The 25946-nt window shown below is 36.3% G+C and overlaps 3 protein-coding genes across 3 annotated transcripts in view; 1 reads left to right on the forward strand and 2 right to left on the reverse strand.

The window, feature by feature from the left end:
* The window catches only part of LOC105229836 (uncharacterized), a 60957-nt gene that overhangs the window by 33943 nt on the left and 1068 nt on the right, over positions 1-25946 (reverse strand). The window lies entirely within an intron of this gene.
* LOC105229916 (cilia- and flagella-associated protein 53) lies at positions 430-1995 on the reverse strand. Its single transcript, XM_011210420.4, has one exon. It carries the CDS (start codon positions 1993-1995, stop codon positions 430-432), a length of 1566 nt encoding a protein of 521 aa, XP_011208722.2.
* Positions 24364-25565, forward strand: LOC105229834 (alcohol dehydrogenase). Its single transcript, XM_011210301.4, has 3 exons — positions 24364-24546; positions 24656-25057; positions 25138-25565. The coding sequence occupies exons 1-3, from the start codon at positions 24454-24456 to the stop codon at positions 25417-25419; spliced, it is 777 nt and encodes a 258-aa protein (XP_011208603.1). The 5' UTR covers positions 24364-24453; the 3' UTR covers positions 25420-25565.

Here is a 25946-nt window from a genome sequence, read left to right on the forward strand (position 1 = left end):
GTTTTTTGTAATATCTTTTTTCAGAAAATTATGAAAGACTAAAAAAATATGCAAAAATGCATAAATATATTTTATAATTTTATAAAAACGAAAAAAAATTGTGTTTGATTTCAAAAAAGGGAGCGACTAGTTGTTTTCGAACACTTTAGGGATATTTAGGAGGGAAATATTAATAAACAAGTTTTTGAAAAATACTCTTCATTTATTGACGCTCAATACATAAAGCTTTGGTTACAATTATATAATTTTTTTTTTAAATGCATGAAATTTTATTATGTTTTTTTTTTGCAATAAAATTTATATTTGATTTTTGTATTTGAAATTTTTGGTAAAATTTTTACGCTTAATTTTTTGTTGTTTTTTTGCTTTTTCAATGTTCTAAAATATAAATAAAAACTTTATGCAAACACTCTACGCTTAAGTTGCAAGCTAAAACCGCTTCTGTTCCGCGCCTGGCGCGCGCTTACTCGCCAACCAATTATTGTGCGGGCAATCTAAGTCAGCGCGCGCTTGACAACCGCATGGCTTGCGACATGTGTCTTTGGCGTCATCCTTGCTATCACCAGCGGCGCCTAGCTGTAGCGGCTTATCAGCGAATTGCCGCTGTGGACAGATATAAATCAACCAGTTGGCATGCGGTGGCAAATAGTCCAGACCCGCGGCCAAATATTTGTCCGCCAATTCTTTGCAAAAATCAAGGTTAACAGCGGCCTGCTTCAGTTCCGCATTGTACTTGACCTCTTCTTCTGCGCGTACGCGCGCGTTTTCAAGCAGCTGCTCATCCAAGCCTTTGCGCAACTTAAGCTTTTCGGTCATGAGTTCGGCGCGTGTCTTTTCTGGGTGCGCAAAGTGATTCTCAATGATTTTCGGTGCGCGCTGTTCTTGCTTATCACGCAACCGCCGTTCGTATTCCTCGCATATTTGGCGCCGTAGCTCGGCATAACAAAGCGCCGCTATCTCTGCCTTGCGTTGCAACTCTCTCTTTATATTACTCTTGGTGCAGATGTCCACATGTCGCAAAGCGTCAATATTTGCATTACGCATATTTTGTGTGTCCTCCTCCAGCTGGCGCATGCGACGCACGTAATCGAGATACTCCATTGTTGCTTTGTAGACAGCGCGCTTACGTTGTAGCATAGCGGCGCTATGGTCCTGTTGTTCCTGCTTGATCTCACGCATCAGCTGACGATGCTCTTCTATGCGCTCGCACTCTTCAGCATCACGTCTCGCCTTATTTTCAGCGATAGTGGCGAGCAGGTCTGCGCGATAGGCCAGCATTTTCTCAGATATGCTTGCGTGTTGACGATCAAATTCTTCCAAGCGCACCTCTTCCGCAATTTTAGCCATCGCTTTAGCCTGCTCGCGCTCAGTGGCACGTTGCTGTTCCGCCTCGATCTTTTGTATTTCAATTTGTTGCTCCAAATTGCAGCGTACCGTGCACCTCATATCCTGTTTCATTTGATCCTCTTTTGCCTGTCGTTGGTCATAACGCTGTGCGTTGATCTCGTCCACTTTACGCCAATAATCATCTTGTTGGCGCTCACGCAGCTGAGCGCGCTCTTTCTCAAGTATTTGCTCCAACTGTATCTCCTTCGTCAGCATAGTTTCTTTAAAACGCAGCGCGTCACGCACTTCGAAACAGCTCTCCAATTGTCGCTGTATGTTTTTTTGGTCTAAAAACGCTTTCTCTTGACGTTTACGCTCTTCTTTGATTTGCAATAAACTTTCCTTGCGCAAGTGGATGTCTTCATCAACGCGCGATTTTACTTTGTCAGCGAACTCTTTTTCGTAGATTTTGTTTTCTTCTTCGAGCAGCCGACGTAGCCGCCTGCGTCTTTGGTTCAATTCATTCTCCGCCACATCTTGTGCGGTTGCCACCAGGTCCCTAATCTGCGTGCACAGACTCCTCTTGTCTGAGCGTTCAAAGAAATCGCACACTGCCAAATGGTTTTCGACCCTCGGATCTAGGAATAGATTTCTTGCGCGAGTGTACATTATTTTGTTAGATTTTTAGAGGATTATAAAATTATTTTATCCAAAAAAAATATAAAAAATTCGGTAAAAAAAATTGTACAAAATTAGAAAATTTGTATTATCGTGAGTGAAGTGAGAACTGAAAATGGAATTTTTTGTTTTTTCAAATAGACATTTGGAATTTGTGGAGCTCAGCTTGCCTTATTCAACATATTTTTAGAGTTATATACGCTAATAATACAATGTATGTATGTATATGCAATGAAACATTAACTGATGATCAACACGTCAATAAAATAAAGGAGTTGGTGCTTGAGAATGGACGATTAATAGTCAAATACCTTAGCGGCATCGTTGAAATATCTGAAGGATCAGTAAAATCCATTATGAAAGATCATTAATTAAATAAATTAATTATTAATAAAAGTGAGAGCACGATTGGTTCAAAAGTCACTACATTTTTTCGAAAAATAGCGCCACGTTCGGGAAACAATACTTTCCGACTACCAAGTCATGAATAGTATTACTAAAAGTACTGGAGATGAGTCGCGGATTTATGAAGCCGAAAAACCATTCTTCGATTATCGAGATGTGGGGCTCTACGAATTCCTTCCGACCGAGTTATAAGCTATTACGCAATGTATTTCCCCACACCTGTCCTAAATGAAAAATATGCTATTAAAGAGCTGGTTAAAGGTTAGACATTAACTTTTGCCCATCAAAACTGGAATCCAATAATGAATACCGAATATATGAAGTTTATACAGTGGACAAATGAAATTTGATAGAGCTGTATTTAGAAAAATAACAGAAGAAGGCTCTGACTGATAACCACTATGGATTTTGAAAACAGAGATCAACCACTTATGCTACTAAGAAGTTTACTGACATGGCTAACAGGACAATGAAGGTATTAGATGAATGTGTGGTACAACGGAATATTGCACAGTAGTCACGTTTGACGTTAAGAGCGCGTTGAACTCGGCAAACTGGCTCCATATCATAAGTCCCAAAGTTGTTGAACGAATTGTACGACGGATGCTGCGTATGCCACTTCTCAAGAAGGTACATATCATCGAGTACTTGGATGTTATTGTAGTGGCAAACGAGTTTGGCCAACTTGAGAACGGCAACAAACCTTCAACTTGGCGAGCAAAAAACAGACCCAGTGCTGTTCACAAGCAGAAAAAATCTCGAAGTTATCAAACTAAATCATGACCCGGAAGTCGCTGAAGTACTTAAGCGTTCTGATACCTACTAGACTTTGATACAAGGTAGGTATGTGAGAAAGAATCACGTGTAACGGCCGCTCTAGTAAGAATATTGGCCAACATTGGTGGACCAAGCTAAAATAGGCGAGTGCTATTGGCCAACGTGAGCCAATCTGAAATATGAAAAGGAGAGAGCCGATCTTAAAAAACGTAACGAGTGACACCGGATAATAGTGCGGTTTATGACTAAATCGAAACTAGTGTGGCACAGCCTGTAAGCGTGATGTGTTTTAGCTCTGAAAGAAGTAAGAAGAAAAGAGTGACAACGCAGCGAAAACAGGAAAATTAATGAGGAGTAGGCCAGAATGACTTGACTCACTAAATATAAAAGTCAAATATACTCTCTTTTCTTTACTTTAACTTTTAAAAATTGTATTCAATAAATCTGTAACTAACCAAAATTTTTGCATATCAAACAAGAAGACCTGTGAACTTCAATCCCAACGAAGATATAATATCCAACACAAATAGACAAGATATGACAAGATATCGTCAAATAAAAAGGTTTTCCATACAAAAGCTAGATTTTGATCGGTCGGTCTACGACCTTTTCGCCTGCGTGTTATAAATTTTGTGGCAAGTTTAATAAATCCTTCAGGTTGTATAAAATATTATTAAATATTAATGCGAGTACGGGTGCATCTAACCAATCACAAGGAGCGTATTAAGACCAAAAGCGATATCTCAAAATTAATATGATTTTGGCCTTTACAGCGTTATCTTCAATAGAATGAAGTTTAAAAATAAAAGTTATTAGTATATGTATACGAAATGTTTAAGCTAGTTGACGTTTGCTCTTTTTTGGACTAGCTATTTTTCTTTCCGAGAAAAACTAGTTAAAAACTACAATTTTTCGGACTAGTTCAATTTTAATCAGCTTGAAAGTTGGCTCGGAATTAATTTGAAAGCGCATCTATGTATGTATAAATGTATGTATATATTTCTAATTTTAATTTAATTATATGAGCGATTGAGTGACTTTTGAGGATCCTGTCGGTTTCGTTGCGCAACCGTTCGCTTTATACTCTCTTTTATATTGTATTTACGATGATATATATAAACATTTGTACATATGTGTGTATTGAAAGCTTCATTGCGCAATAACGAAAAATACTTACCAATTTGTATGACATCAAAGCAACAGACAAAATGTCAAAGTCGAAGTCAAAGTCAAAGTGAAATTCAATGTCAAAGTCAGCGAAATGATTCCGCTAACGAGGCACATGCATTTTGGTCAATAAGAAAAAAAAAAGGTATACGAGTATACAAGTATGTTGTATTTACCTGCATACATATGTACAGGGTAGGCCATTTAAAGTTGACCCATTTGTTTCTAAAAAAAAAGAACAAAAGAAAACAATGTTTTTTGTTCATTTCAAAAATAATTTATTTTGGTCCAAGGGGATTTGTTTCAGCTAATATTTAAAAATTAGATCGCGTAAATGGGCACCTTTAGCTTTGACAGCTAAATGCACTCTTTTTTCGACATTTTCCATGACTTTGGCCAATGTTTCGGATGATATGGCGGCTGTTTCACGTCGAATGTTGGCTTTCAGTTGAGCTAAGGTCTTTGGCTTATTAGCGTATTCCTTGGATTTCAAATAACCCCACAAATAAAAGTCTGGTGGCGTCAAATCTGGTGATCTCGGTGGCCAGTCAACATCACCATTTTTCGATATCAATTTTTTCGATGGCCCATTTGCCAAAATTAAGGCGTCGCGGATAATCAGCTGGGTTTAGTTTTTGTGCCATTTGAATTTTATATGGAAACATCTTCAAATCTTTATGAATTATGCGTCGGAGAGTGGTGCGAGAGATGTCTAATTCCTGAGAGCGGCGATAACTCGATGTCGATGGAGTCTCCTCAATACTGGCTCGTACAGCTTCGATATTTTCATCAGAACGTCTTGTGCGTTGTCTGGATGCATGACTGGCATTACTGAGATTACCGGTGTTCACAAATTTTGCGTATAAAGACTTAATTGTGTTCTTAACTGGAGCACTTTTCACTTTATTTTTTTTGCGAAACGCACGTTGAGTTAACACAATTGAAAAGTTATTTTGAATATAAAGCTGAACAATTTCAGCGCGTTCTTTTGGAGTGTACTGTTCCATGGTATAAATTGTCTTCAAATGACGCTTCCAACGCGGTATGACATTAGCCGATTTGTCAGCGCTGTTAAAAGTTACAGCGTTGCCAGATGGGTCAACTTTAAATGGCCTACCCTGTATATATGTGTATATCACATATATATAGTATATATATTAAGATACATATATAGATATAACAACATTTCAAACGAAATTAATAAAAGAGAGCCGATCCGCATCCGCTGGTCGCGTTCACAAAATTTATTTTCTCGATGCCTTAATGATAAAAAATTCTGTAATCATCAACTTTTGGCTTATTTTTTAAACATATAGTAAAATAGGCTGATAAATTAGAGTATAATGGGGACATCCAAGTGGAGTAGTGGCACTATTGTTTTATGGCAATTGATTACCCCTCAATTTATATATCTTAATACTACTCATCCAATATATTAGTCCCGATATTAACACAAAAAAGTATTTAAAGTAATATAATAATAAAAATCTCATTAAAAATGTAATTTAATAAACTAAATACAAACAATTATCTCACCTAACACCACTCTAAGGTGGCTCCGCCAATCATTTATAGCCACAACCACACTCTCTCTTTATGCGCACGCTAATCAGATGGTAGAATGCGGCGACAGCATTCGGCATTTTCATGCATCGCGGAAGTGTCAGAGCCATAAAATGGAAAATTTGGTATTTGAAATTGGCAAGTCTAACGCTAACGCCAACTAACCGCAAGACGCAACCATATGTCAGCATTTCGAGCATCAATTTATTTACTCAACTAAGGAAGGACGAGCTGTCAGCCAGACAATGTCACTCCCTTGGCCAGTACGTCAGTCATCGCAGCAACGAGCACGCCAATCAAGCGCAGTGCCCATTGAAATTATCATACGAGTACCTTTGTGTTGACGACTGCAGCTGCAGGTCTCTGCTGCTGCAACAACATTTTTATTGCGCTTATTTCCATCATTGTGGGTGTTGATTAAGGTGGAACTATGGTGGCTGGTAGGTGGCTCGTGGTTAACTGTCTGCGCGAATTATGCAAATGCTATTGTATTGGCTGCCAGCTTATATTTAATGGTTATAACGGTATTTAGTTGTTGCAGATAACGGTAATTGTGGTGTTGCAACACACCTCTTTTACATACATACTAAAAAGGGCTTACATGCAGCGGCTGCATATTTTAATTGAATGTCCGGCAGCACAAATAGTGAAGACTTGGTTGGGTGTACTCCGATGACTGGCTACAAAAAATGGTTTCTTCTGAATTAATTTTGGGGGAAAAATTACCGTATATGGCTTATTATTAATAAAAAATATACTTCAGAGGTTGAAACTTGTCAGTTATCGCGTCTTGAGTTAAATATAACAATAGATATTACTTAATACAAATTTTTCATTTACATAATTTAATAAAGAATTGTATACTTTATTATCTTCTTTAATCTTTGGTCCAACAACGTTCTTAAAACTTTAATTTTCGACAATAAACCTTAAAAATAGAACAATTTTACCACAGTGGCACCTATGAGTAAAGTATAAGCATTGAACATGAATTACTACCCCTAACAGTATACTATAAAATTCAGAATTATTTTCATTTGGTATAATCACTCGATCAGCAACTTTAAATATTCAAAGAAGTCTCTCATTAAAAGTTAAAAAATACGCTTGGATGTCGGATTTGGATTTCGGTTTCAAAATATTTCGATTTCTCGAAAATATCAAGATTTTAGGTTACAAGGTGGATCTTAAAAGACATTCCACTTAGACAGCTTAGAACTTCGGCGCGTTGTGGTACCTAAAATTATACTATATGAAGATCATAAAACCTTTCCAAAGCGTTTTGGGCATATCACAAATTTATTGAGGCGTTAATGTCAGTTTCGACTAGGACTCCTGGTTCGCCGAAGATAAGACTGCCGAGATGTTTTAACTTCAACCTTGCAAAGGCAGAACAATGGAAAAGAAAGTGTCTGAATGTTTCCACCTCACCCAACTTCATACAACATTGACAACTTGCGTCTGTCAAGATTTGAAGCTTACCGCATGAATACCTATTGGAGAAAGTCCAGTAAGAATTCTTACTATCGCGGCAAGTTAAACTTTGCTAAGGAGTAGTTCAGAAAATCTCTTGCGATCTACCCAACAAATGTCAAAAAATCTTACAACCTCACAAAAACTGGTCGTCGATCAGGGTCCGCTAAGGACACATGAGATCTATTGGTCTAGTGTTAGAACGAAAGACATCAATTGCGATCCAACTGGGGCTCTGTTTAGATGGGATTTGTCGTTGTAAGCAATTCAGGTACAAACAGATATCTAAACAAATCTGATATTCAAGTAGCTTCATGCTATTTCTAGTGAGAACAAACACTCTTTGACGAGCTATGAATGCTCACCTCCCTGAAAGTAGCTGCGCTTCGTAGCAGTACAGTCATCAACCACCTTAATAGCAGCCACTTCTGCCTGAAAGACACTATGTGATCCGGTGACCTAAAGCTCTAACCATCCCTCCTACAGTCGACCTATCTCTTTAGATAATATAAAATTTCGAAAGAAGAAAACTCCATTTGAAATCACCATCCCAAAAGTATGCAACAGTTTTTACGATGTTTTATATACGAGAAAGTTACCGTTGGAAAAAGTTCAGAGAGGACAGGATAAGACCTTCGCCAGTTGCACCTCATTGCCAGAACCTCCTATTGTATTCTTTTTCATATAAATATATTAGAGCTTCCAATTTTTAATCAATAGTGAAGACGTAAACCACTTACGAAAGAAAGTGCCTTTTCAAAAATATATCCAGTTCTGCTGGCATCCAAAGGAACACTAACTTTACTAACTCATTAACGAGCTTTATTAAAATTATTCTAATCTAAATGTGTTCAGTACTTAAAAACATAATTTCTGTCGTAACTCTAGCTACAAACATAGTTTTATAATCGTTTTTAATTTTGAATCGCCCATCGATGAGCCACGATCAGCACGTTCGCATACAAATTGATTTGAATTAGTTGCGCCTAATTGGAGTGCCCGCGGTCACAAGCACCAGCAGCAGCTAGACATAAAGCGGTGAATGCTTAGACGGCAACATTTTGATCGCTTGCTCACTCACACTGTATAAGCGTACACACGGTAACGCCGTAGACAATACACTCAGACGCGTTGCTGATCGCGCGCTCGGTGAGGCTGCCGGTCGGTTTTGGTCGGGTTGTTGGCTGAAAAAATGACAAATTCCGCATCGTTTTCTAATGCCCTTTTTAAAATGCAATTTGCTGGCAGCCAGCAGTTATGACTTCCTCCACAATGCCTAGCCGTCGGCGACTGCAGTGACGCGATCGTGGCGCTGGCGTGTGTTAACACACATACATACATATATATGTATATATATACAGAGTATGTACACTATATAGTGACCATTAGTGGAGCAGGCTGTGCTTGCGGCAGCTACGTCTAACAGCGTCTCGTGGCAAGTGCGAACGGAAGGTTTGCTGCAACGGCACTTGTGCAACGCCTTTTCCTTGTTGTCCGGCGTTCCTGATTAATGAGCGTAATTTTTCTTAGCACATAATGCCACTACATGTACTTATATATACTAAAATATGTATGGGTGTTTGCTGTGCGGCCACACTGGCGTAGCTTACGTCTCTCTCGCAGCGCATGCGCAGAAGGGCAACTTACTGTGCAACGCAGCCGCCGCTCCGATTTGCAAACTGTGGCAGCGGTGTCAGAATTTATTGGTAAATCCGGCGTACGAATTGTGCAAATGCTTGTGAGCAAGGCGCACAAGGTGCTGCCTCTCCCACTGCCTCGTCATCACTGTTTAAGCCGCTTTACAAACGAGCTTGAATGATTTGCTTTGTTAACTCATTGATCGGCCATTCGCGCTACTGCTTCGCGGTGTTTTGTTGTTGCAACGGCTAGCTGTGTCTCTAGTAGTGGCGTGGTCGAAGCGCAAGCTTCTTTGCTTATTGTATTACCGTTGGGCGTTGCGTTCGCCACGAAGGTGTAACAGCAATATCAGGTGATTGCATAATTTATGAGAAAATAACAAACAGTTAAACAGGATGCTCGGGCCAATCGCAGGAAGCGTCTATTGCGCGTCAATATTTAGTATTTCCATTTATTGTCGGCTTTATTGGCATAGCTCTCTTGAAAAATGAAAGTTTGTTGCTGGTGCATATCTGTGGATGATTCTTTACAATTACAATTACTTACAGACATATGAGAGATAGGAGAGTAGTTTATAAATTATAGCCGAGACGCACCTCTATAGCAGAGACATCCACCAAATGCAAATAGTTTTAGCATAAATAGTAATAATCATTTAAGTGTGAATAAATATTTTATTTTTTTAAATGATTATTTAGCTTATCCGTTAATTGAAAGGTTTTAAAATGTATGGCTCCTCGCTCCTTACCCAGTTTGGAAAAACAGAAAGCATAAAGACAGCTCCTTTTCGGGCTCAAATTGATTATTTGGGTCTGACTTAACCCCAGTTTTATAGAGGTAACTGGATAATAGCAGAAGAGGCTTATTAATATACTTTTTGTATTCGTACTTCATTGAATTTTATTTGAATGAATGCTAGAGAATATACGACCGCTATAAAGACTAGTGTGATAAATATACGATTTCGATACGCCTCGCGATAAAAGAAAGGACTGGTTCAAATTGCCTATCTATCCTTCTTTCGTTGATGACGTCATATATTATCGTTTATTTCTGTCAAGCCAAAAAAGCAACAGACTCGTTATCTAATCTCTATTTTTATTATTCTTGGCTAAGACTTTCATTGACAAACTTATACTTCGTTGCATTGGTTCTTTCGAGGTATTTCCAATTTTTGCTTCACTGAGTTCATTGATAATATTTCGGTAGGCAAGTTTTAATTTTTTCCGGCTATTTGTATGCCTTATCAGATAGCATGGAAAATAACTATTATCGCGTCATTGAATCATAAATTTGTTTACATATAAGAGAACCGTTATCAAGAGAATGACGTTGCATAAAAATGTTTCCAAATATAAACTTGTGCTTAGTACGAGTATAGTTAGTCAAAATTTATCACATCCTTAGTAAATAAAAAACTGATTGCCTTTCAAATCAAATCATAATCAGTCTTCCGAGTGGCTATAGAAACTCGAAACAGTACGAGGGAGGAAATGCATATAAAAGAGCTGTCAGATAAGTAGACGAACTAGAATTTATAATTGGCTTTTATCGCCACACGAGCTTTGAATTTTATTAGCGTTGCTCGTGTTAAATACCCGCGAAGGTTGTGCCCCTCATGGCGCTTGTGGCGATTAGTTGGCGCCCTGCCTTTGTGGTGAAGGCGATTAATGCTTTCTGTGATTACGGTTGGCAAATGGTGAAGACTAATGTGCTGAGGCTTATCACAATGACTGCCGGTAAATTCTAACATTACTCAATAAAGAAAATAAAATCAAAGAAGCTAGTTGGGAGATAACTGTAGATGAATGTAGTTGTCAGGCACAAACCCTGTAGGAAAAGCGGCGAAGTGGTGAGTGAGGCATCAGCTGAGTGGTTTTTCAATACTTAATATATATGTATATACATATACATATATATATAGATATATTGTATATGTATATTTTTCACATAGTAAAAGCCTAAATATTGATACAAAATTGACATTCTTGTCAATTTCTTTGACGGCGTCGTGCAGAAGCCTTTGAAAATAATAAAAAATAAGAAAAAAATCGTAGTAGTTTGAAACCCAAAAATAAAGATAATGTAAGAAATATTAGGGGAAAAATAATTTGCGGCCGATATGCGGTCGAGAAACGGATGGGAGGGGCTTGGTCGAATTTTTCAGGTTTAAGAATGGTTTATCTCGATTTCTGGCAAAACTACGAGTCCTATAGAAAAAAGTTATATGGCAATGTTGTAGGCAATAAATAGGACTATAACTTTTGTGAACAGACTTCTTTCACGTAACCTCAAAATTTATGTGAAAATTTGAATTACCCAGTTTTTGTGTTTTTATTGAGCAAAAATTTTTTTCTTTCACGAAATTTGTTGTAATTTTACCTTCTTATGCCACATACATATTATATTTGTTTATTTGAAATATTTATTTTCTAAAAGTAATTTTTAACAAAACTTTTAGTGACTAAAAATTTATTTTTTAATAAATTCTTTCAACGATCAAGGCTATAAATTATTAATTTTATTAACAAAATTCTTTCATAGAAATTTATCAAAACGAAAAAATGCATTCATAACCTCAAAATCGCCAAATTTCCTACAGGGTAGTTGTCTCTCTATGTTATGTAAACGCCAGCATTCATATCAGCGTCTTCCTATAAATAAATTGACGTATGAAACTATGTATGAATGGCGATGTATTTGAGATGTCATAAACGCATGAAGATTAACGTAAGAACGATTAATCTTTGACTGTACTGATTAATAGCCAACACACTTCCAATTGCATAACACGGAATAATTGTTTGTAGCATCTTATCAGAATTGGCCGTTGTGACTTTACTAGCGCATATTAGTTATAATTAGTAAAATAATAATAATAAAAAAATATTTGCGATTTTTTGTCAAATGTCTTTTATGCTGTAATACAATATATACGGAGTATATAGAACTTTTGTTGCCTGTCATAAACCAGGAGACTGCTAGAACTGTCGAAAATTCGTAAAAGAGCACAAAATTTCGCACGCAACTATTTTACAAGCTTTTAACTTTCACTCACAAATATTCCAAGTGACAGTAGAAACTAATTTTTTATGGCTGGAAATTGAAGGCCCAAAAAATTTCATCATTTGTTGCTTGAAAGCTAAAAGTTTCAACATAAAGCTCGTAAAGCTGTTGGTTGCTAAATACCCAGCTTTCTTAAGAAGTCTCGACAGCTCTAGCAGTCTCCAGACTTGTGACAGGAAAATCGTTGATAAAATGTTCTTATCAATCATCCCAGCAATATAGGCACCTGGAAGTTTCAATTTGAAGCCGCAAGACTTCGTGCGATTCACACAATAACGATAAAAGCACTGAAGGGAAAATACTAGAAAGTTTTCTTCTTCTCTCCCTATTCTATCTCTGTTTCTCTCTCTCGATGAACAGTATGCCCTAATATAAAAGAAAAAGTCGGTAGTTTCTATTTCACGACTAATTCCGCAGATTATGAAATTTTATTGAGTACTGCGAAACAACATAAGAAATTGAATTTTATTTTCATTGATTTGGGTTCTCAAAACATCAACTATATTCAAAACTTATTACGAGTAGTACTGCATACTGTATTTTAATTCCGTCATTCTTTCGGAGCTGCGCAGTTACTGGCAACATTTTGCTCAGATTCATATGAAGGTGCTAGTTCACACCTAAGAGCTCAATAATCACTGAATTGGAGCACAATTTGATTTATCTCTACTAAGGGGGAAAATAAGCGGACAAAGGTGGCTTAAAATTTATGCAGAGAAATTTCGTTATATATTATAAGGTATTTAGCGTATTATTTTTTCATATTGTTGTTAATTTGCTGGAGCTAAAATTAGCATAATTAAATTGGTGTTGACTTAAGCCAAATGACTTGGGTATCGATTATCATTATTTACTTTTCTATATCTGATTGGTGAGTATTTTGCGCTCTTATTATATAGCGAGTAGTCATAAAATTGAAAATCAAACTCAAGTTATGTATTAGCATGTGTCACTCAATTGGGTTGTATAGCAAAAGCAAGCTCATATCAAATAAATTGGTTTGAATATGTTAAATTATTCTAGTAACAATCTGTAGTCTGAAGTATAGCTCGATTTTAAGAATTTCAGGTATTTTATTTTCAGAAAGATTGTGGTATTGGACACAAACCATTAAAACACGTTTAATTTTGCACACATTCACTCCTCCGCAATCTCTTTCCGCACCCGTCACTCAAACATTATGTCTTCTGAAAATGTTCATTTTGCAATACCGTTAGTTGCTGTGCGGCGCTTGCAGCACCTGTTGGCCTTACAGGTTTCCCTTTTTGCTGCTCATTAAATATTATTTCGCAATTTTTCACATCCACTAAGCGGGGGCTGCTGTGCGGCGAGCGTGAAGGCAAGGCCAACTGCGCAACGGTTCCTTAGTTGCACCAAACGCTCATTTATAATTAAGTTTCCTTGGACATGCGCAGGTGGATAACCTTCCACAGACTTTTGTACATATATACATGTATGAATTCAGCGCTGCAGTGGCACATGTTGCACGATTATTACTAACTCAATCTTCTTCCGCATTAATGTTGTTAAGACTTGTATATAATTGTATGTATGTATATGTGCTCAAGGAGTTAGTTAGTACATATTATATTCTTAATACTTGCAACACTACTTATTTATATGTCAGCATTGAAGTTCTTTGTGGCATGAATCATTAGATGTTCGCAAGGTCACCTGCAGAAATAAATTGTGGCATTATGTAGAAGAAAGAAGCTTATTTCCAAAAACAAAAATATTTCACTACTTTTATTGAACTAAGAAATTCTCTATGAATATTCTTCTAGTTTAAAGATCGGCTTCTATTATCATATGAGTAATAGCTGACAATCTAAAGGGATCGAATGGAAATATTGGTGCTGTACAAAGGTGTGATCACACTTAGTCTGATTTTTCCTGACAATGAAAGAAAATGTGTCTATTATTTCGGTGTTCAACCGAAGGTCATCCAAATGCGACGAATTCAAAGCGTGGTGATACGCATGAGTCAGCTTGCAAATAATGACGTCTATATTTAGATTTTCGTATGGTATAGTATTTTCTCCAGCTGTCTTTTAAGGCGAAAATCAAGAGAAAAAATGTTCATTTCAAAAGGAAAGTGGTTTTTACTCGAGATAAAACACCGTGTCACCACCCAGAGAAAACGATAATAACGAAATTGGGAATGAATATTGGTCTAAATTTCTTCCTCATATACCATATTCTACTGATCTGGCTTCTAACGATCTGTTTGTGTCTTTAAATATGATGGGAACACTCAGAGGAAAGATTTTTAGCGACTTCGAAGAGGTAATCACAGAAATTTAAGACAATTTTTTGTAACCAAAAAAAAATATTCTACAAAAATGGCATAAGAAAATCTGAAGATTGCCATAATCAGTTTAGTGATTAACTATAGTGAATATAAAAAATTATTATTAGATAAAAAATTGATTTTTAAGACTTTAAAAAATTATTTCTCCTCCACTTAGTTCATTACTATTCTTCCATTTTGCCATAAAATTATTTACGTCAAATTAAAAGCCAAAATTTGTGTGAATTTTTAAGTAAATGTGGTTCCTTATGCAAAAATGAGTTCGTAATGCTTTTAAAAGCTTGCAGACCAAATCATTAAATGCCTGCCCCAAGCGAAAAACTTTACGTCATCACTTACATATCATCACCTAAAATGCAAAATAATGTAAAATCGCTTTTCACCATAAAAATCACTCATATTGAAACAAAATGTGTGATTTGGTTATAAAAAGGTTATATAATGGTTATATATTGGTTATAACTTGGACGTTAGTTAAATGTTGCTTATATATTGATTATAACTTGGTCATAGGTTAGTTATATGTTGGTTATATATTGGTTATATGTTGGTTATATGTTGGTTATATGTTGGTTATATATTGGTTATATGTTGGTTATAATTTGGTTATATAATGGTTATATATTGGTTATATCTGATATCAATGTGGAATGTAGTGAATCGTGAGTAGAAAAAAACTAATTTTCGAATTTTTTGATTATACATTGTATTTTAAGTGTCGATATAAAGTATAACTAAACATTGTACATGCATATTATTTATATATATTTACAATGTAAACCGCAAACTCAGTTGGCAACTTGCCACAATCTACAAGCAACAACAATTTTCAATTTTCGCGCCCATTTGCCACATTAGATTTGCCACTGACAAGCTCACACACTCGTCCATATATACTATTGACTACAAATACATTGTTTGTAATTGGATTTTCCCGCCCACCACTTCCATATATTATAGACTATCTATAGATATACATATATATATATATAGGTATATGTTTGTAAGGAAATTATTGTTGTACACTTGACATACTCCGTACGTTTTGTGCGCAATTTTTCACGTTCATTGCCACAAATGCTAGCGCTCCAATTAATGCCGCTAAAAATACTGACCTTCATGCGGCAAGTGCAAGTCTGCTGCAAACTCAAATGCACGCAGAAATTCAAAGCGCTCGCTGCTCTCCGAAATGACGTGGAAAGTGTGAATGAATGTCGAAATTGTTTACATTTTCGACACAGTTTTCCTTATTTTCATATTTTTGTTGATTTCGAATGAAGAGATTTCACGGAAAAATTTTTTACATACATACATATATCATATACACATATTTGTGCTATTTCCGTTATTATATTCGACTCAATTATTTTATTAATATTTTTTGTGTCAATTAGCCTAGGTCAGTTTAATAATTCGCAGTAATACGAGGGCTGCTATTTATATTTCTAGCCTAATAATGAAAATAGGAATATTTATCAATGAAAATGTTTTTTTTTTTGTTTTTTTTTTCGTTGGATTTGGCTCGTCTTGGAAGACCCACACGGTCGATTGCTGTTTTGTCTCGGGCTCATACGCATAGATCCATGATTCGTCACCTGTGACGATCTTATAAACGTCTTTTGAAGCACCGCGATCGTATTTTTTCAGCATTTCTTTACACCAATCCACACGAGCCTTTTTTTGAGCGATTGTCAAATTGGCCGGGGTCCAACGAGAACAAACCTCTTTTACGGCCAGGTGTTCATGCAATATCGAATGTATGCTGGTGGAAGAAATGCATAGGCATGCCTCTATCTGAAGGTATGTTACATGACGGTCTTGCATTATCAGTTCACGTACGGCATCGATGTTTTCTGGCACAACGGCTGTTTTTGGACGACCTCTCGGAATTCGTCTTTGAGTGAGCGTCGGCCACGATTGAATTCGTTGTACCAGTTTTTCACAGTGCTATAGGATGATGCTTCATAGCCATATAAAGATTTTAGTTCATCGATGCACTCTTGTCGTGATAATCCACGTCGAAAGTTGTGAAAAATGATCGCACGAAAATGTTCACTAGTTAATTCCATTTTTTGGCCGAGATGAATTTTTTAATTCCCTGTAAATAAAACAATTCACGATTAAATGACAAAACGTTCTGAGTGATGTTATGCTAAAAAATGTCAAACTTTCCAATGGAAATGTCAGATTGCACCTGGCAACACTTAGTGTTGCCTAGTCCAGAAATATATATAGCAGCCTATGTAATAATATTCCTTGTTGACAGTTTGGCTGGTCGGAAGGAATTCGGAGAGCATTACACTTCGATAATCGAAGAAAACTGTCAACGTAGCCTTGATTTTTGACCTGCATATGCCCTATATGGTCACCAATGTTTCTTTCTGATTGTTGTAAACTTCGTGGCATATCAAGTTTTGCATCTTAGAAAAATGATGAGTTCTTAAAGGACTATTCCAATATTTAGTTAGCACTTTTGAACATTTGATTTTATTCTCATACATACATTTTCAACAACTACAGAAGGGCAAATCTACTGAACCAAATAAGAGTACATACCAGAAAACAGAAAAAAGACAAGTGGTCTCATACAAGGCGGAATTTCATGATCTCATGCAATAATATTCAAAGACGGTCCGAGTGTAAGTGCTTAGTAAGTGCTTCGTCCTCTAAAGAAAAACAAAACTTTGTAAAAAAAATTGCGTGTTATTTCTGAACATAATTGCTATTTTTACACTTAACCCAGCGATGGTCTGCCGTCTGAAAATCAAGAATTATCCAAAGCAGGCGACTAGCTCCTCTTTCGACTTAGTTTTCTTTTCAGCGAGTGATTGTTGCATTGTTATATATATATTAAAGCAAGATATAATGTTAGATAGGACAGCAATTTATTTTTATTTAGTTGGAGCATTAGCAAGGTGAGGGAACACAAATTTTTAGCCAAGTTTTTCAGCAATTTGGCAGCCTTTTGGAGCCTGTGATCTTTTTGCCATGCTTTAAGGAGATTAAGTTTATTTAATCCATGTTTGGTCAACGGTCACGAAACAATATGGAAACACTTTTGAGTTGTTTGACTATCTCATCGGAGGTCACTGTCACTTATTCCCTTTCGATCCTTTTAATACGTTCTCTTCCACAGTCGACCAAAAAAATAAAATCAAGAGTCCAGCTGAAATACAGACTTAAGCTATTTGCGGAAAGTTAGTTTCTCCTGCGTTAGTGGCGCTATCGCGCGTTGAAGATGACATATTTCATTTAGAAATTTTTCAAAAATAAGAAGTATTAAGAAAAGTCAAAAATTTGTTAAAACCAACCTCTGCGTCAAACACACAAATCATTCAGCTCTCGTGCGATTAAAATACGTATCTCAGTCACACACGACATACAAGTACGTACATATATTCACGGGTACCACCACGCTCGCATAACTTCGGAGCATTCTTGCCTCAGATTGGCGTGCTTGTGACACGCACGTGCAACATGACAACAGCGCATTAATTTAACACTTTTCGCTATCAACTGCAGTTATGAAATGACACTGCGTGTTGCAGCCACTTATCATTTGCCACTTGCAACGACCTCATCAACAACACAGGCAACATCAACAGCAGCATCAACGGCAACAACAACCACAAGCAAATCGCTGTGGATATATGTTTTTGATCAGCACTCTTCTCGTCGTCTCTGCAGCTTATCCTTTTTTGTATGGATTCCATGCTGCAGCTGAACTTAACCTGCCACACATACTTAACCTGCTGACGTGTGAATGCGTTGATGTGCCATAAAAGATTGTTTCGGGAAATTCCTAATGCATTTGCAAGCAGACGCTTTTGCTCTCTCTGATGATTGCACAGTTGCAGTGCAGCATCAGCTGTACGATAGCGTAATCGCTCAACTTAGTGTCATGCAACGTGCAGCATTTAACCCATGCATGTGGATTTTCTCACGAATATACATGTATACTTGTAATATGTGTGGATATATATATCTGTATATACATATATGTATGTATGTATGTGTGTATATGATAATATTAGTGGCACTATCCTGACGATATTTAATATGATTGATGGTTGTCCGAGCGTAGTGGCCACTTATAAAAAAGATTGTTGCTACATTGTAACGGTAATGTTTGTCACAATCGGCGCAGGGTTGCATTTTTGATGAAATTCACGCAGGATACACGGTTTTGATTGGATAACAGTTGACAAACTGAAGAGAAAGAGAGACAGGAACAATTAAGGAAGAGAAAGAGAAGGAACTAGGAACGCAGAGGAGAACATAAAAATGTTATCTAAGCAAGAGATGAGCTCCAAAGTATTCGGAATAACGACCACATTACAAATATATCAAAGATCGTGTTCATCCTTACACCACAACAATCTACTCAAAAGCTAAACTCGTTCGAAATATACCATCATTGGGAATTTCAGTATACAAATTTATATGAACTGGGTTATCAACTTCAGATTGGCATAATCGCCTAGGGGGCATAAAACTAAATATTATATAGTTTTTTTTTATATTTATTATATAATTATTATTGCTCTCTGTAATATCAGTTCAATATACATACATACTTTCTAATAATTCGCATTGATACGCTTAATATATTACTAAATTCATGATTAAACATTTTTCAGATAAGTGTTTAAGTACGAGTCAATAATTCTAATTCGCTGCTTGCTCATGCCATGATAAGTATTATATGAACAAGCAGGCATACAAATACAAAGTAATCAATAAATTTTTATTTTTTAGACCATTTGTGAGCTCTGTGAGCTTTTTCAATTCGATTTATTAAAATAAAAGTGATGAATCGGTAAAAAAATGTTAAAATTATTATCAGCTCTATTGCTGACAAACAGTTTTTTGACCCTTCGTGAGAATGGAGGACTGCTTTAAATGTAGTTTATAAGTACTGAAATAGATTGCAATCCATATTTAGGCCACACGCAAATGACAATGAGGAGATGGTGAGAAATTAGCTAGTATTCAAAATATCAGTTTAGTATTTCCAAAAATATTCAGTTATCATTGAGCGATAGCGATTCCAATTCACAGTAACATATCGGCCTCTGGATCATTTTCAAGTTGTTGCTCAGCGTATCTCGAACATATGACGAGTCTGGTGGTCAAGCGGCTTCCGTTCTTGCGACAATTTGATCTTGTGCGGATGTAAGCCAATATATTTTCGGGATATTCACCACAATCACGATTCAGAGAATGCTTGAGAACGACCTGTAAGGGGCTGATTTGGGTCTTCCTCAATTGTCTCACTGGCACGGGAATATTTTGAACTGCGTCTTTGGATTCAAATTTTTCCACTATATGCTCAATAGTTGATCTGACAGGACTATAATGACGGCTAAAAATTGGGCGCTCTTAAGAGCTTTTAAAATTGAAACCACTGACTCCGAATTTCGGTAGAAATTTTAATAATTTCGACTCGTTGTTGGATCGTATACATATACGCAACATTTAGACAATGTCTTCTAATAAGGAAACCTTATAGAAAAAAATCCATTATTTATTTACTGCTCTCCAATTATACTCGTACCTTGTTGAAACCGTAACAGTTGCACTAAATTATTGAAGAAACCATGTAGGGAGAAAATTCGAGAAAATTCTCTTTCCAATATTGCATTTACATTTTCAAAACATATTCGAAAATATTACATTTTAATAGCATAAAATTTCTTTTGTTCATCAGACATCAAGCCCCTGCATAACTCGGAGGCACTCTCATTCAAATACCTCCTTTAACGCAACACACCTCTATTAAATTATTTATATACATAAATAGCATATATTCTCCTAAAGAGAACGAGCAACGTGCATCACGTGTTTCTGTGCGGATAAATGCAACGCACGTAGAGTTCTATTTGTAAGTCAGCACAGTAATGCAAGGGCATTTGGAAGTCTTACTTATTACTTATTAAGCACAAGATCAAGATCAAGCTAAATTGCTGCGAGTGCACTCAGCAATTGCACTGCTTAGCTCTCATTTACATATTACTTTGTTGCAATGCTTCCTACTCGCCTTAGCATTTATTTGCACAGACGTACATGACAGGTTGCATTATTTAATTTAGCGCCAATTATTTGCTTTAGTAGACCAACGGCACTTGTGCGAGCTTTGCGTGCAACAGTTTGACTTGGAAATTAGCAAATCGCATTCCGTCTATGGCGAGTTAAGATCACTTAAGGGGTGAGACCATTATGGATAACTGATGAGGGAGGGCCATCTTTTTAGTTTTTTTTTTTCGTGTGTTTGAAGAGACAAATGTTGGAGGAGAAAAAATAATGAATAATAATTTATATAAGGTTAGGTTAGTTTAATCTGGTAGACCAATAAGCCACGCCTAAACCAGTTTGGTGCTTTGTGATGCCAGAATAATTTATATTAATATTTCAGGAGTGAGAGCAATGCAGAAGTGGATAAAATCAATTACTTCTCTTAATTGGCGTAGACACCGCTTACGCGATTATATCATCAATTACTTTACTATATAATAATATGATATATACTTACATATATGTAAAAATAGTAATCAATATTAGTCAAGAAAGTCTCAATATAGTTCAGTGTCTCCTGCAGCTCTGATCTGTGTACAAATTTAAGTTATATAGAATATTATATAGTATATTTTTAGCATTTTAATTAATAGTTTTAAAATAATCTACAATGGTGCTACCCCTAATGTGTACTTTTGCTTTAGAAAAGAAATGACATTTGTATATATTTGCAATTTTTCATTTCAAATGCAGTTACTATATTCCAATATAGAGAAATATTTAATTAATTATGCTAAAATATTTGCTACGAATGTTTATGATTACTATATAAAGCATAAACACTTAATCTACAATAGTCCATATATACAAAACAAGTAAGGAAGGGATAAGTTCGGACAACCGAAAACTTACAAGGACTAAAGCCGGACTAATACCTTCAAGTATATAAAGCTTTTTAGTTATATGGAGTCTTGGACAAGTTGGCACCCGATTTTTTACATTTTAGGCACAAAGATTCATGGCTATTAAATAAACACGCTCTCTAAATTTTATTATATAATTCATATGTTTGCCGATATATTCGGTATAAAGTGACTTCGAAGTTCGAAAATATTTATATTTGGTATAGGGGGGGTAAGGGAAGTAGTTTCCCGATTCAACTCTTTTTAGACATACAGACATACCATACCCTTATCGTACACAAGGACCAATATTTTCGATAATAAAGTCAACTATAGGCAATGGGTCCGCATATTCCGTACTTAGGGCTTGCACAATTGTTAGTCATAAGGTGCCATAGTCATTTGGACATAGTTGTCTAGCACCAATTTTGTATACTGGAAAGTGAAAGAATCAGCCGAAATTTAAAATTGTGATATATGTTATATAATATTATATTCTCTAAGCGAATTTGGTTGATTTAGCTTTAGTGGTTTAGGAGACGTGTACATTAAACCCATTAGACGATGAAGCCACGCTCACTTTTTCAAAATTAGCCCACAGGTCCCTCTTCACACTGCGATAATTTACGGCACTTTATAGGTTTTCGTTTAATGGCCTTTTGTGGCCGTGACACTAGCCCGATTACAGCCAGTTACGAACTCATTTTCAATTTTTTGCCAATGAACACGTGTTTCACTATGATATTTAAATTTTTACTCAAGTTACAGTTTGCACAGATAGACGGACGGGTATACAAACATCCGAATTTCAACTTGTCTCGTTATCCTGATCATTTATATATATATATATAACCCTGTATTTATCGGGATTAGTTTTGGGTGATACAAACAACCGTTAGGTGAACAAAAGTATTATACTCTCTAGCAACATGTTACATGTTATAACTAACTTATGTTAGTAGTTGAAAGCGGAAATATGAAAACTGCGAACTCTTTGATTTACAATTAGAGTTAGATTTGATTTCCGAAACAGCTACATATGTGTTCAAAATTACTAGTGAAACTAGTGAGGTATTGAAATAGTGACCCTTTTGATAACATAAATGATCTAAAGAAATCTAAATCATCACTCTGCAAGAAATTATCGCCGTCAGAGAGCAAATGATACTAATCGTATGCATATAAATTATATTATTATTATGATTGAAATGAGAGATAAGTGAAAAGTATAAAAAGCAATTAAGTCTATTTCAAGATCGTTTGCCATCTGTAGTCTAAAAAGCCACTGTCTTTAAAGTACTCATACTCTTCATTTCACTCCTGGAGTTCTCGTTATCTCTACTCAACACTTGAAAAGTATTGATATTCAAAACTCGGTACTTGTATCGCAGCTACATTGATCCATCCATTGAGCGACGAGGACTGTAAGATATGTTGTGTGCTACTTTGGGTTGGTACTGACCTAGGTAGGTAGGTAGGTACTCGTAAGAGTGCTGCCCTTCTGGCTCAATTAGCGCTAATAGTGTTCAAACTATTTGGTGCCCTAAAAGAAAGTACTTCTCAGTCATGCTTTTTCAAGGATAGCTATTGGATGGATTCCAAAACTTCGATGTCTGATTTGCGATAAAGCTGGCCACTCACAGGGAAAGTGAAGAACCGTTTCCTTGCTTCCCTCGGCGCATGCTATTGTGGAGCATTTCCATTTTTAAAGCATGCTCTCCAATGGTCAGTGCTGTAAATTTGTGTACACTTTTCCTGGACCTATATAATAAGAACTTGGTTTTTTTTTTTGTCATAGATTGGCAAAATCTGTTTTGTTGCTCTGCATTTGGTTGTAGATCTTGTAGAGCTCATTTCTACTCGAACTTGACTCTATCTTACTTTATTTAGTTTTTATTTTGCAAACAGTAGCACAAATAGCTTAATAGGTAGAAGGTAGAAAACATTCAATTTTGATCAATTAACTGTTATTACAGTAAATATGTAATTACTTCGAAATTGCCTACGGCAATGTTAATATATACAAATACCACCTACCTTCGACCCTAAATAGAGTAAATATAACTAAATAGTTAATATATGCAAAATTAAACGGCAATTAGCTATTTTTAAATTGCACCAAAGCACCATACATACATACTTACAAACAAGTTTACAAGCAACAACAAATAATATAAACGGCGTTGGAGGAATCTTATCAAGAATATGAATAATTGTTTATACTAAGACTAGCTTGTCTAACATGTAAACAAATTAGCGATTTCGTCCGAAAAAAATATAAAAATACATATATTAAAGAAACAACAACAATAAAAACACTAAAAGAAGTAAAAATGCTCACAAAACACAACAAAAAACAGAGAACCGATAACAAAACCTAATAATATAATCACTTCGGCAGGCAGGTGGCTAGCTGCCTGGAAACATACCAAACAACAAACCAAAATCAAAACAAATTAAACAAATTTAAGTAGAAGAAACTGATAAGAGCTGAACAATTAATATAGAATGACAAGTAAAAACTGTCAAATGTTCTTGTTCTTCTCGCAATCGCTTTTCGTCCTATACGCGTGTCGATCGCTGACGTAGGAAGCGAACTATTCTGGCAAGCCACGCTTGTCACGCGAAGAGTTCGGTTGCCATTATCATTTAGCAGCATGACTAAGTTGTATTGCAGAGTTTGGCAATTTTTTCTAGATTATTTTTCATTTCTTATTCGCATAAATGCAGTACAAAGCTAGAAGACTCTCTATCATTCGCGCTAACACACCTACTGAGTTTGTATATTTATGTACATATGTATATACTGTTCTAAGTATGTTTGTATGTTTAAGTATGTATGTATGTATGTCTAAGTATGGTCCCATATTGTCGACGATTGAATGATTTGACTAGAATCGTATTTTATATTCATATCAGCTGAGCATATTCAAGACATACTTATTATATTTATGCTAGTTGATTATTTCCATTAGAAATGTCAGCATCTGTGATAGACGCTTCGGGTTTCGGCTGCTGCCCTATAAAAGCGCAACCTTCGTTTCGAAATGGCATTAGTTGCGCAGTGTCCATAGCGCAGAAACAAACGTTAAACGCCAGTGAAGCAAAGTGAATAAGACTGATTTAAGTGAAATGGGTTTGACCGGTAAAAATGTGGTTTTCGTTGGCGGTTTGGGCTTCATCGGCTACGAGGCCTGCAAACAGATTATGACCAAGAATGTGTCGGTGAGTTGAAACCAAGAATTTTACGCTTTTTTTCATGTGCTGCAAGTGTTCTCAAATAAAAACAATTACATAACAAATTAACTAAAAAATATTTCTTCAACTCTCGCAGTCTTTCTTCGTGTTCGATGTTTTGGAAAATGCTGAGAACATTAAGGCCCTGCAGGCCATCAATCCCAAGACCAAGGTGTACTACACCAAATTCGACATCACCAACAAGGAGAGTATTAAGTCGGCACTCGCCGATGTTGTCGCCAAAGTGCAATACATTGATGTGCTCGTCAATGGCGCCGGCATACTCGCCGATCCCAATGTTGAGCTGACCATGAACATCAACTTGATTGGTCTCATACACACCACGCTCGAGGCCATTCCACTCATGGACAAGAACAAGAAGGGACGCGGCGGTCTGATTGTTAATATTGCTTCTGTCCTAGGTTTGGAGCCCGCACCACCCACCGCCGTCTACTGCGCATCGAAATTCGGTGTTATGGGCTTCTCGCGTTCACTTGGCGTAAGTATATGGCGCACGACTACAATTTTTTACTTTTGCTTATAAAAAAATTATTTTTTCTCTATTTTATTTCATAACAGGATCCCTACTATTACAACCTTACCGGCATTGCTGTGGTCACTTTCTGTCCCGGTTTGACCGAAACGCCATTGAAGAACAACATTGCCACCAAATACACTTTTGAGTACTCCAAGGTGATTGGTGAGAAATTGAACAACACCAAGACACAGAAACCAGAAGCTTGTGGCGCTCATTTGGCTCAGGTGGTCGAGTCAGCCGAGAATGGTGGCATCTATATCAGCAACCAAGGCACTTTGTCCAAGGTCACACCCACCGTCTACTGGCAACCCACTTTCAACTAGGTTTTCCAGCGCATATCTGAGATATTTTTGAATATTGTATATACATGTAAATATGTACATACATATGTGTAAATATATATATATGTTATTTAGTTTGTAAGTTAAAAGTCTGAATTGAATAAATGTTCATTAGTTTTGCATCAAAACGTGACTTGACTTATTGTATTGTTGTTGTCGTAGTACCATAGTTGGGTTGCGAGACAGTGGGAGGGTGGCGCAAATATTTGATTGATGTCTACAGCTACCTGTATATAGGTATACAGTACTAGTTCACATTGTAAAATGTAAATGAAGGTGGAGCGCATTATTTACAGTGGCAGTTGTACACATATGTGCATTGAAATGGACACACGCAAAACTTTTCCTAATATTTTTTGTCATAAAAGAAAATATTTTTGAATTTTATGAAATACTCGTATTTTAATTGAGTCACTGTTGGCAAAAAATTCATTTTTTTTCAAGTATATAGTTAACTTTTTTGGTGCTTTTAAGATGATATTAGAAAACTATGATGTCTAAAATGAATA

Source organism: Bactrocera dorsalis, chromosome 2 (genome assembly GCF_023373825.1).
Source record: "Bactrocera dorsalis isolate Fly_Bdor chromosome 2, ASM2337382v1, whole genome shotgun sequence".
Lineage (NCBI taxonomy): Eukaryota > Metazoa > Arthropoda > Insecta > Diptera > Tephritidae > Bactrocera > Bactrocera dorsalis.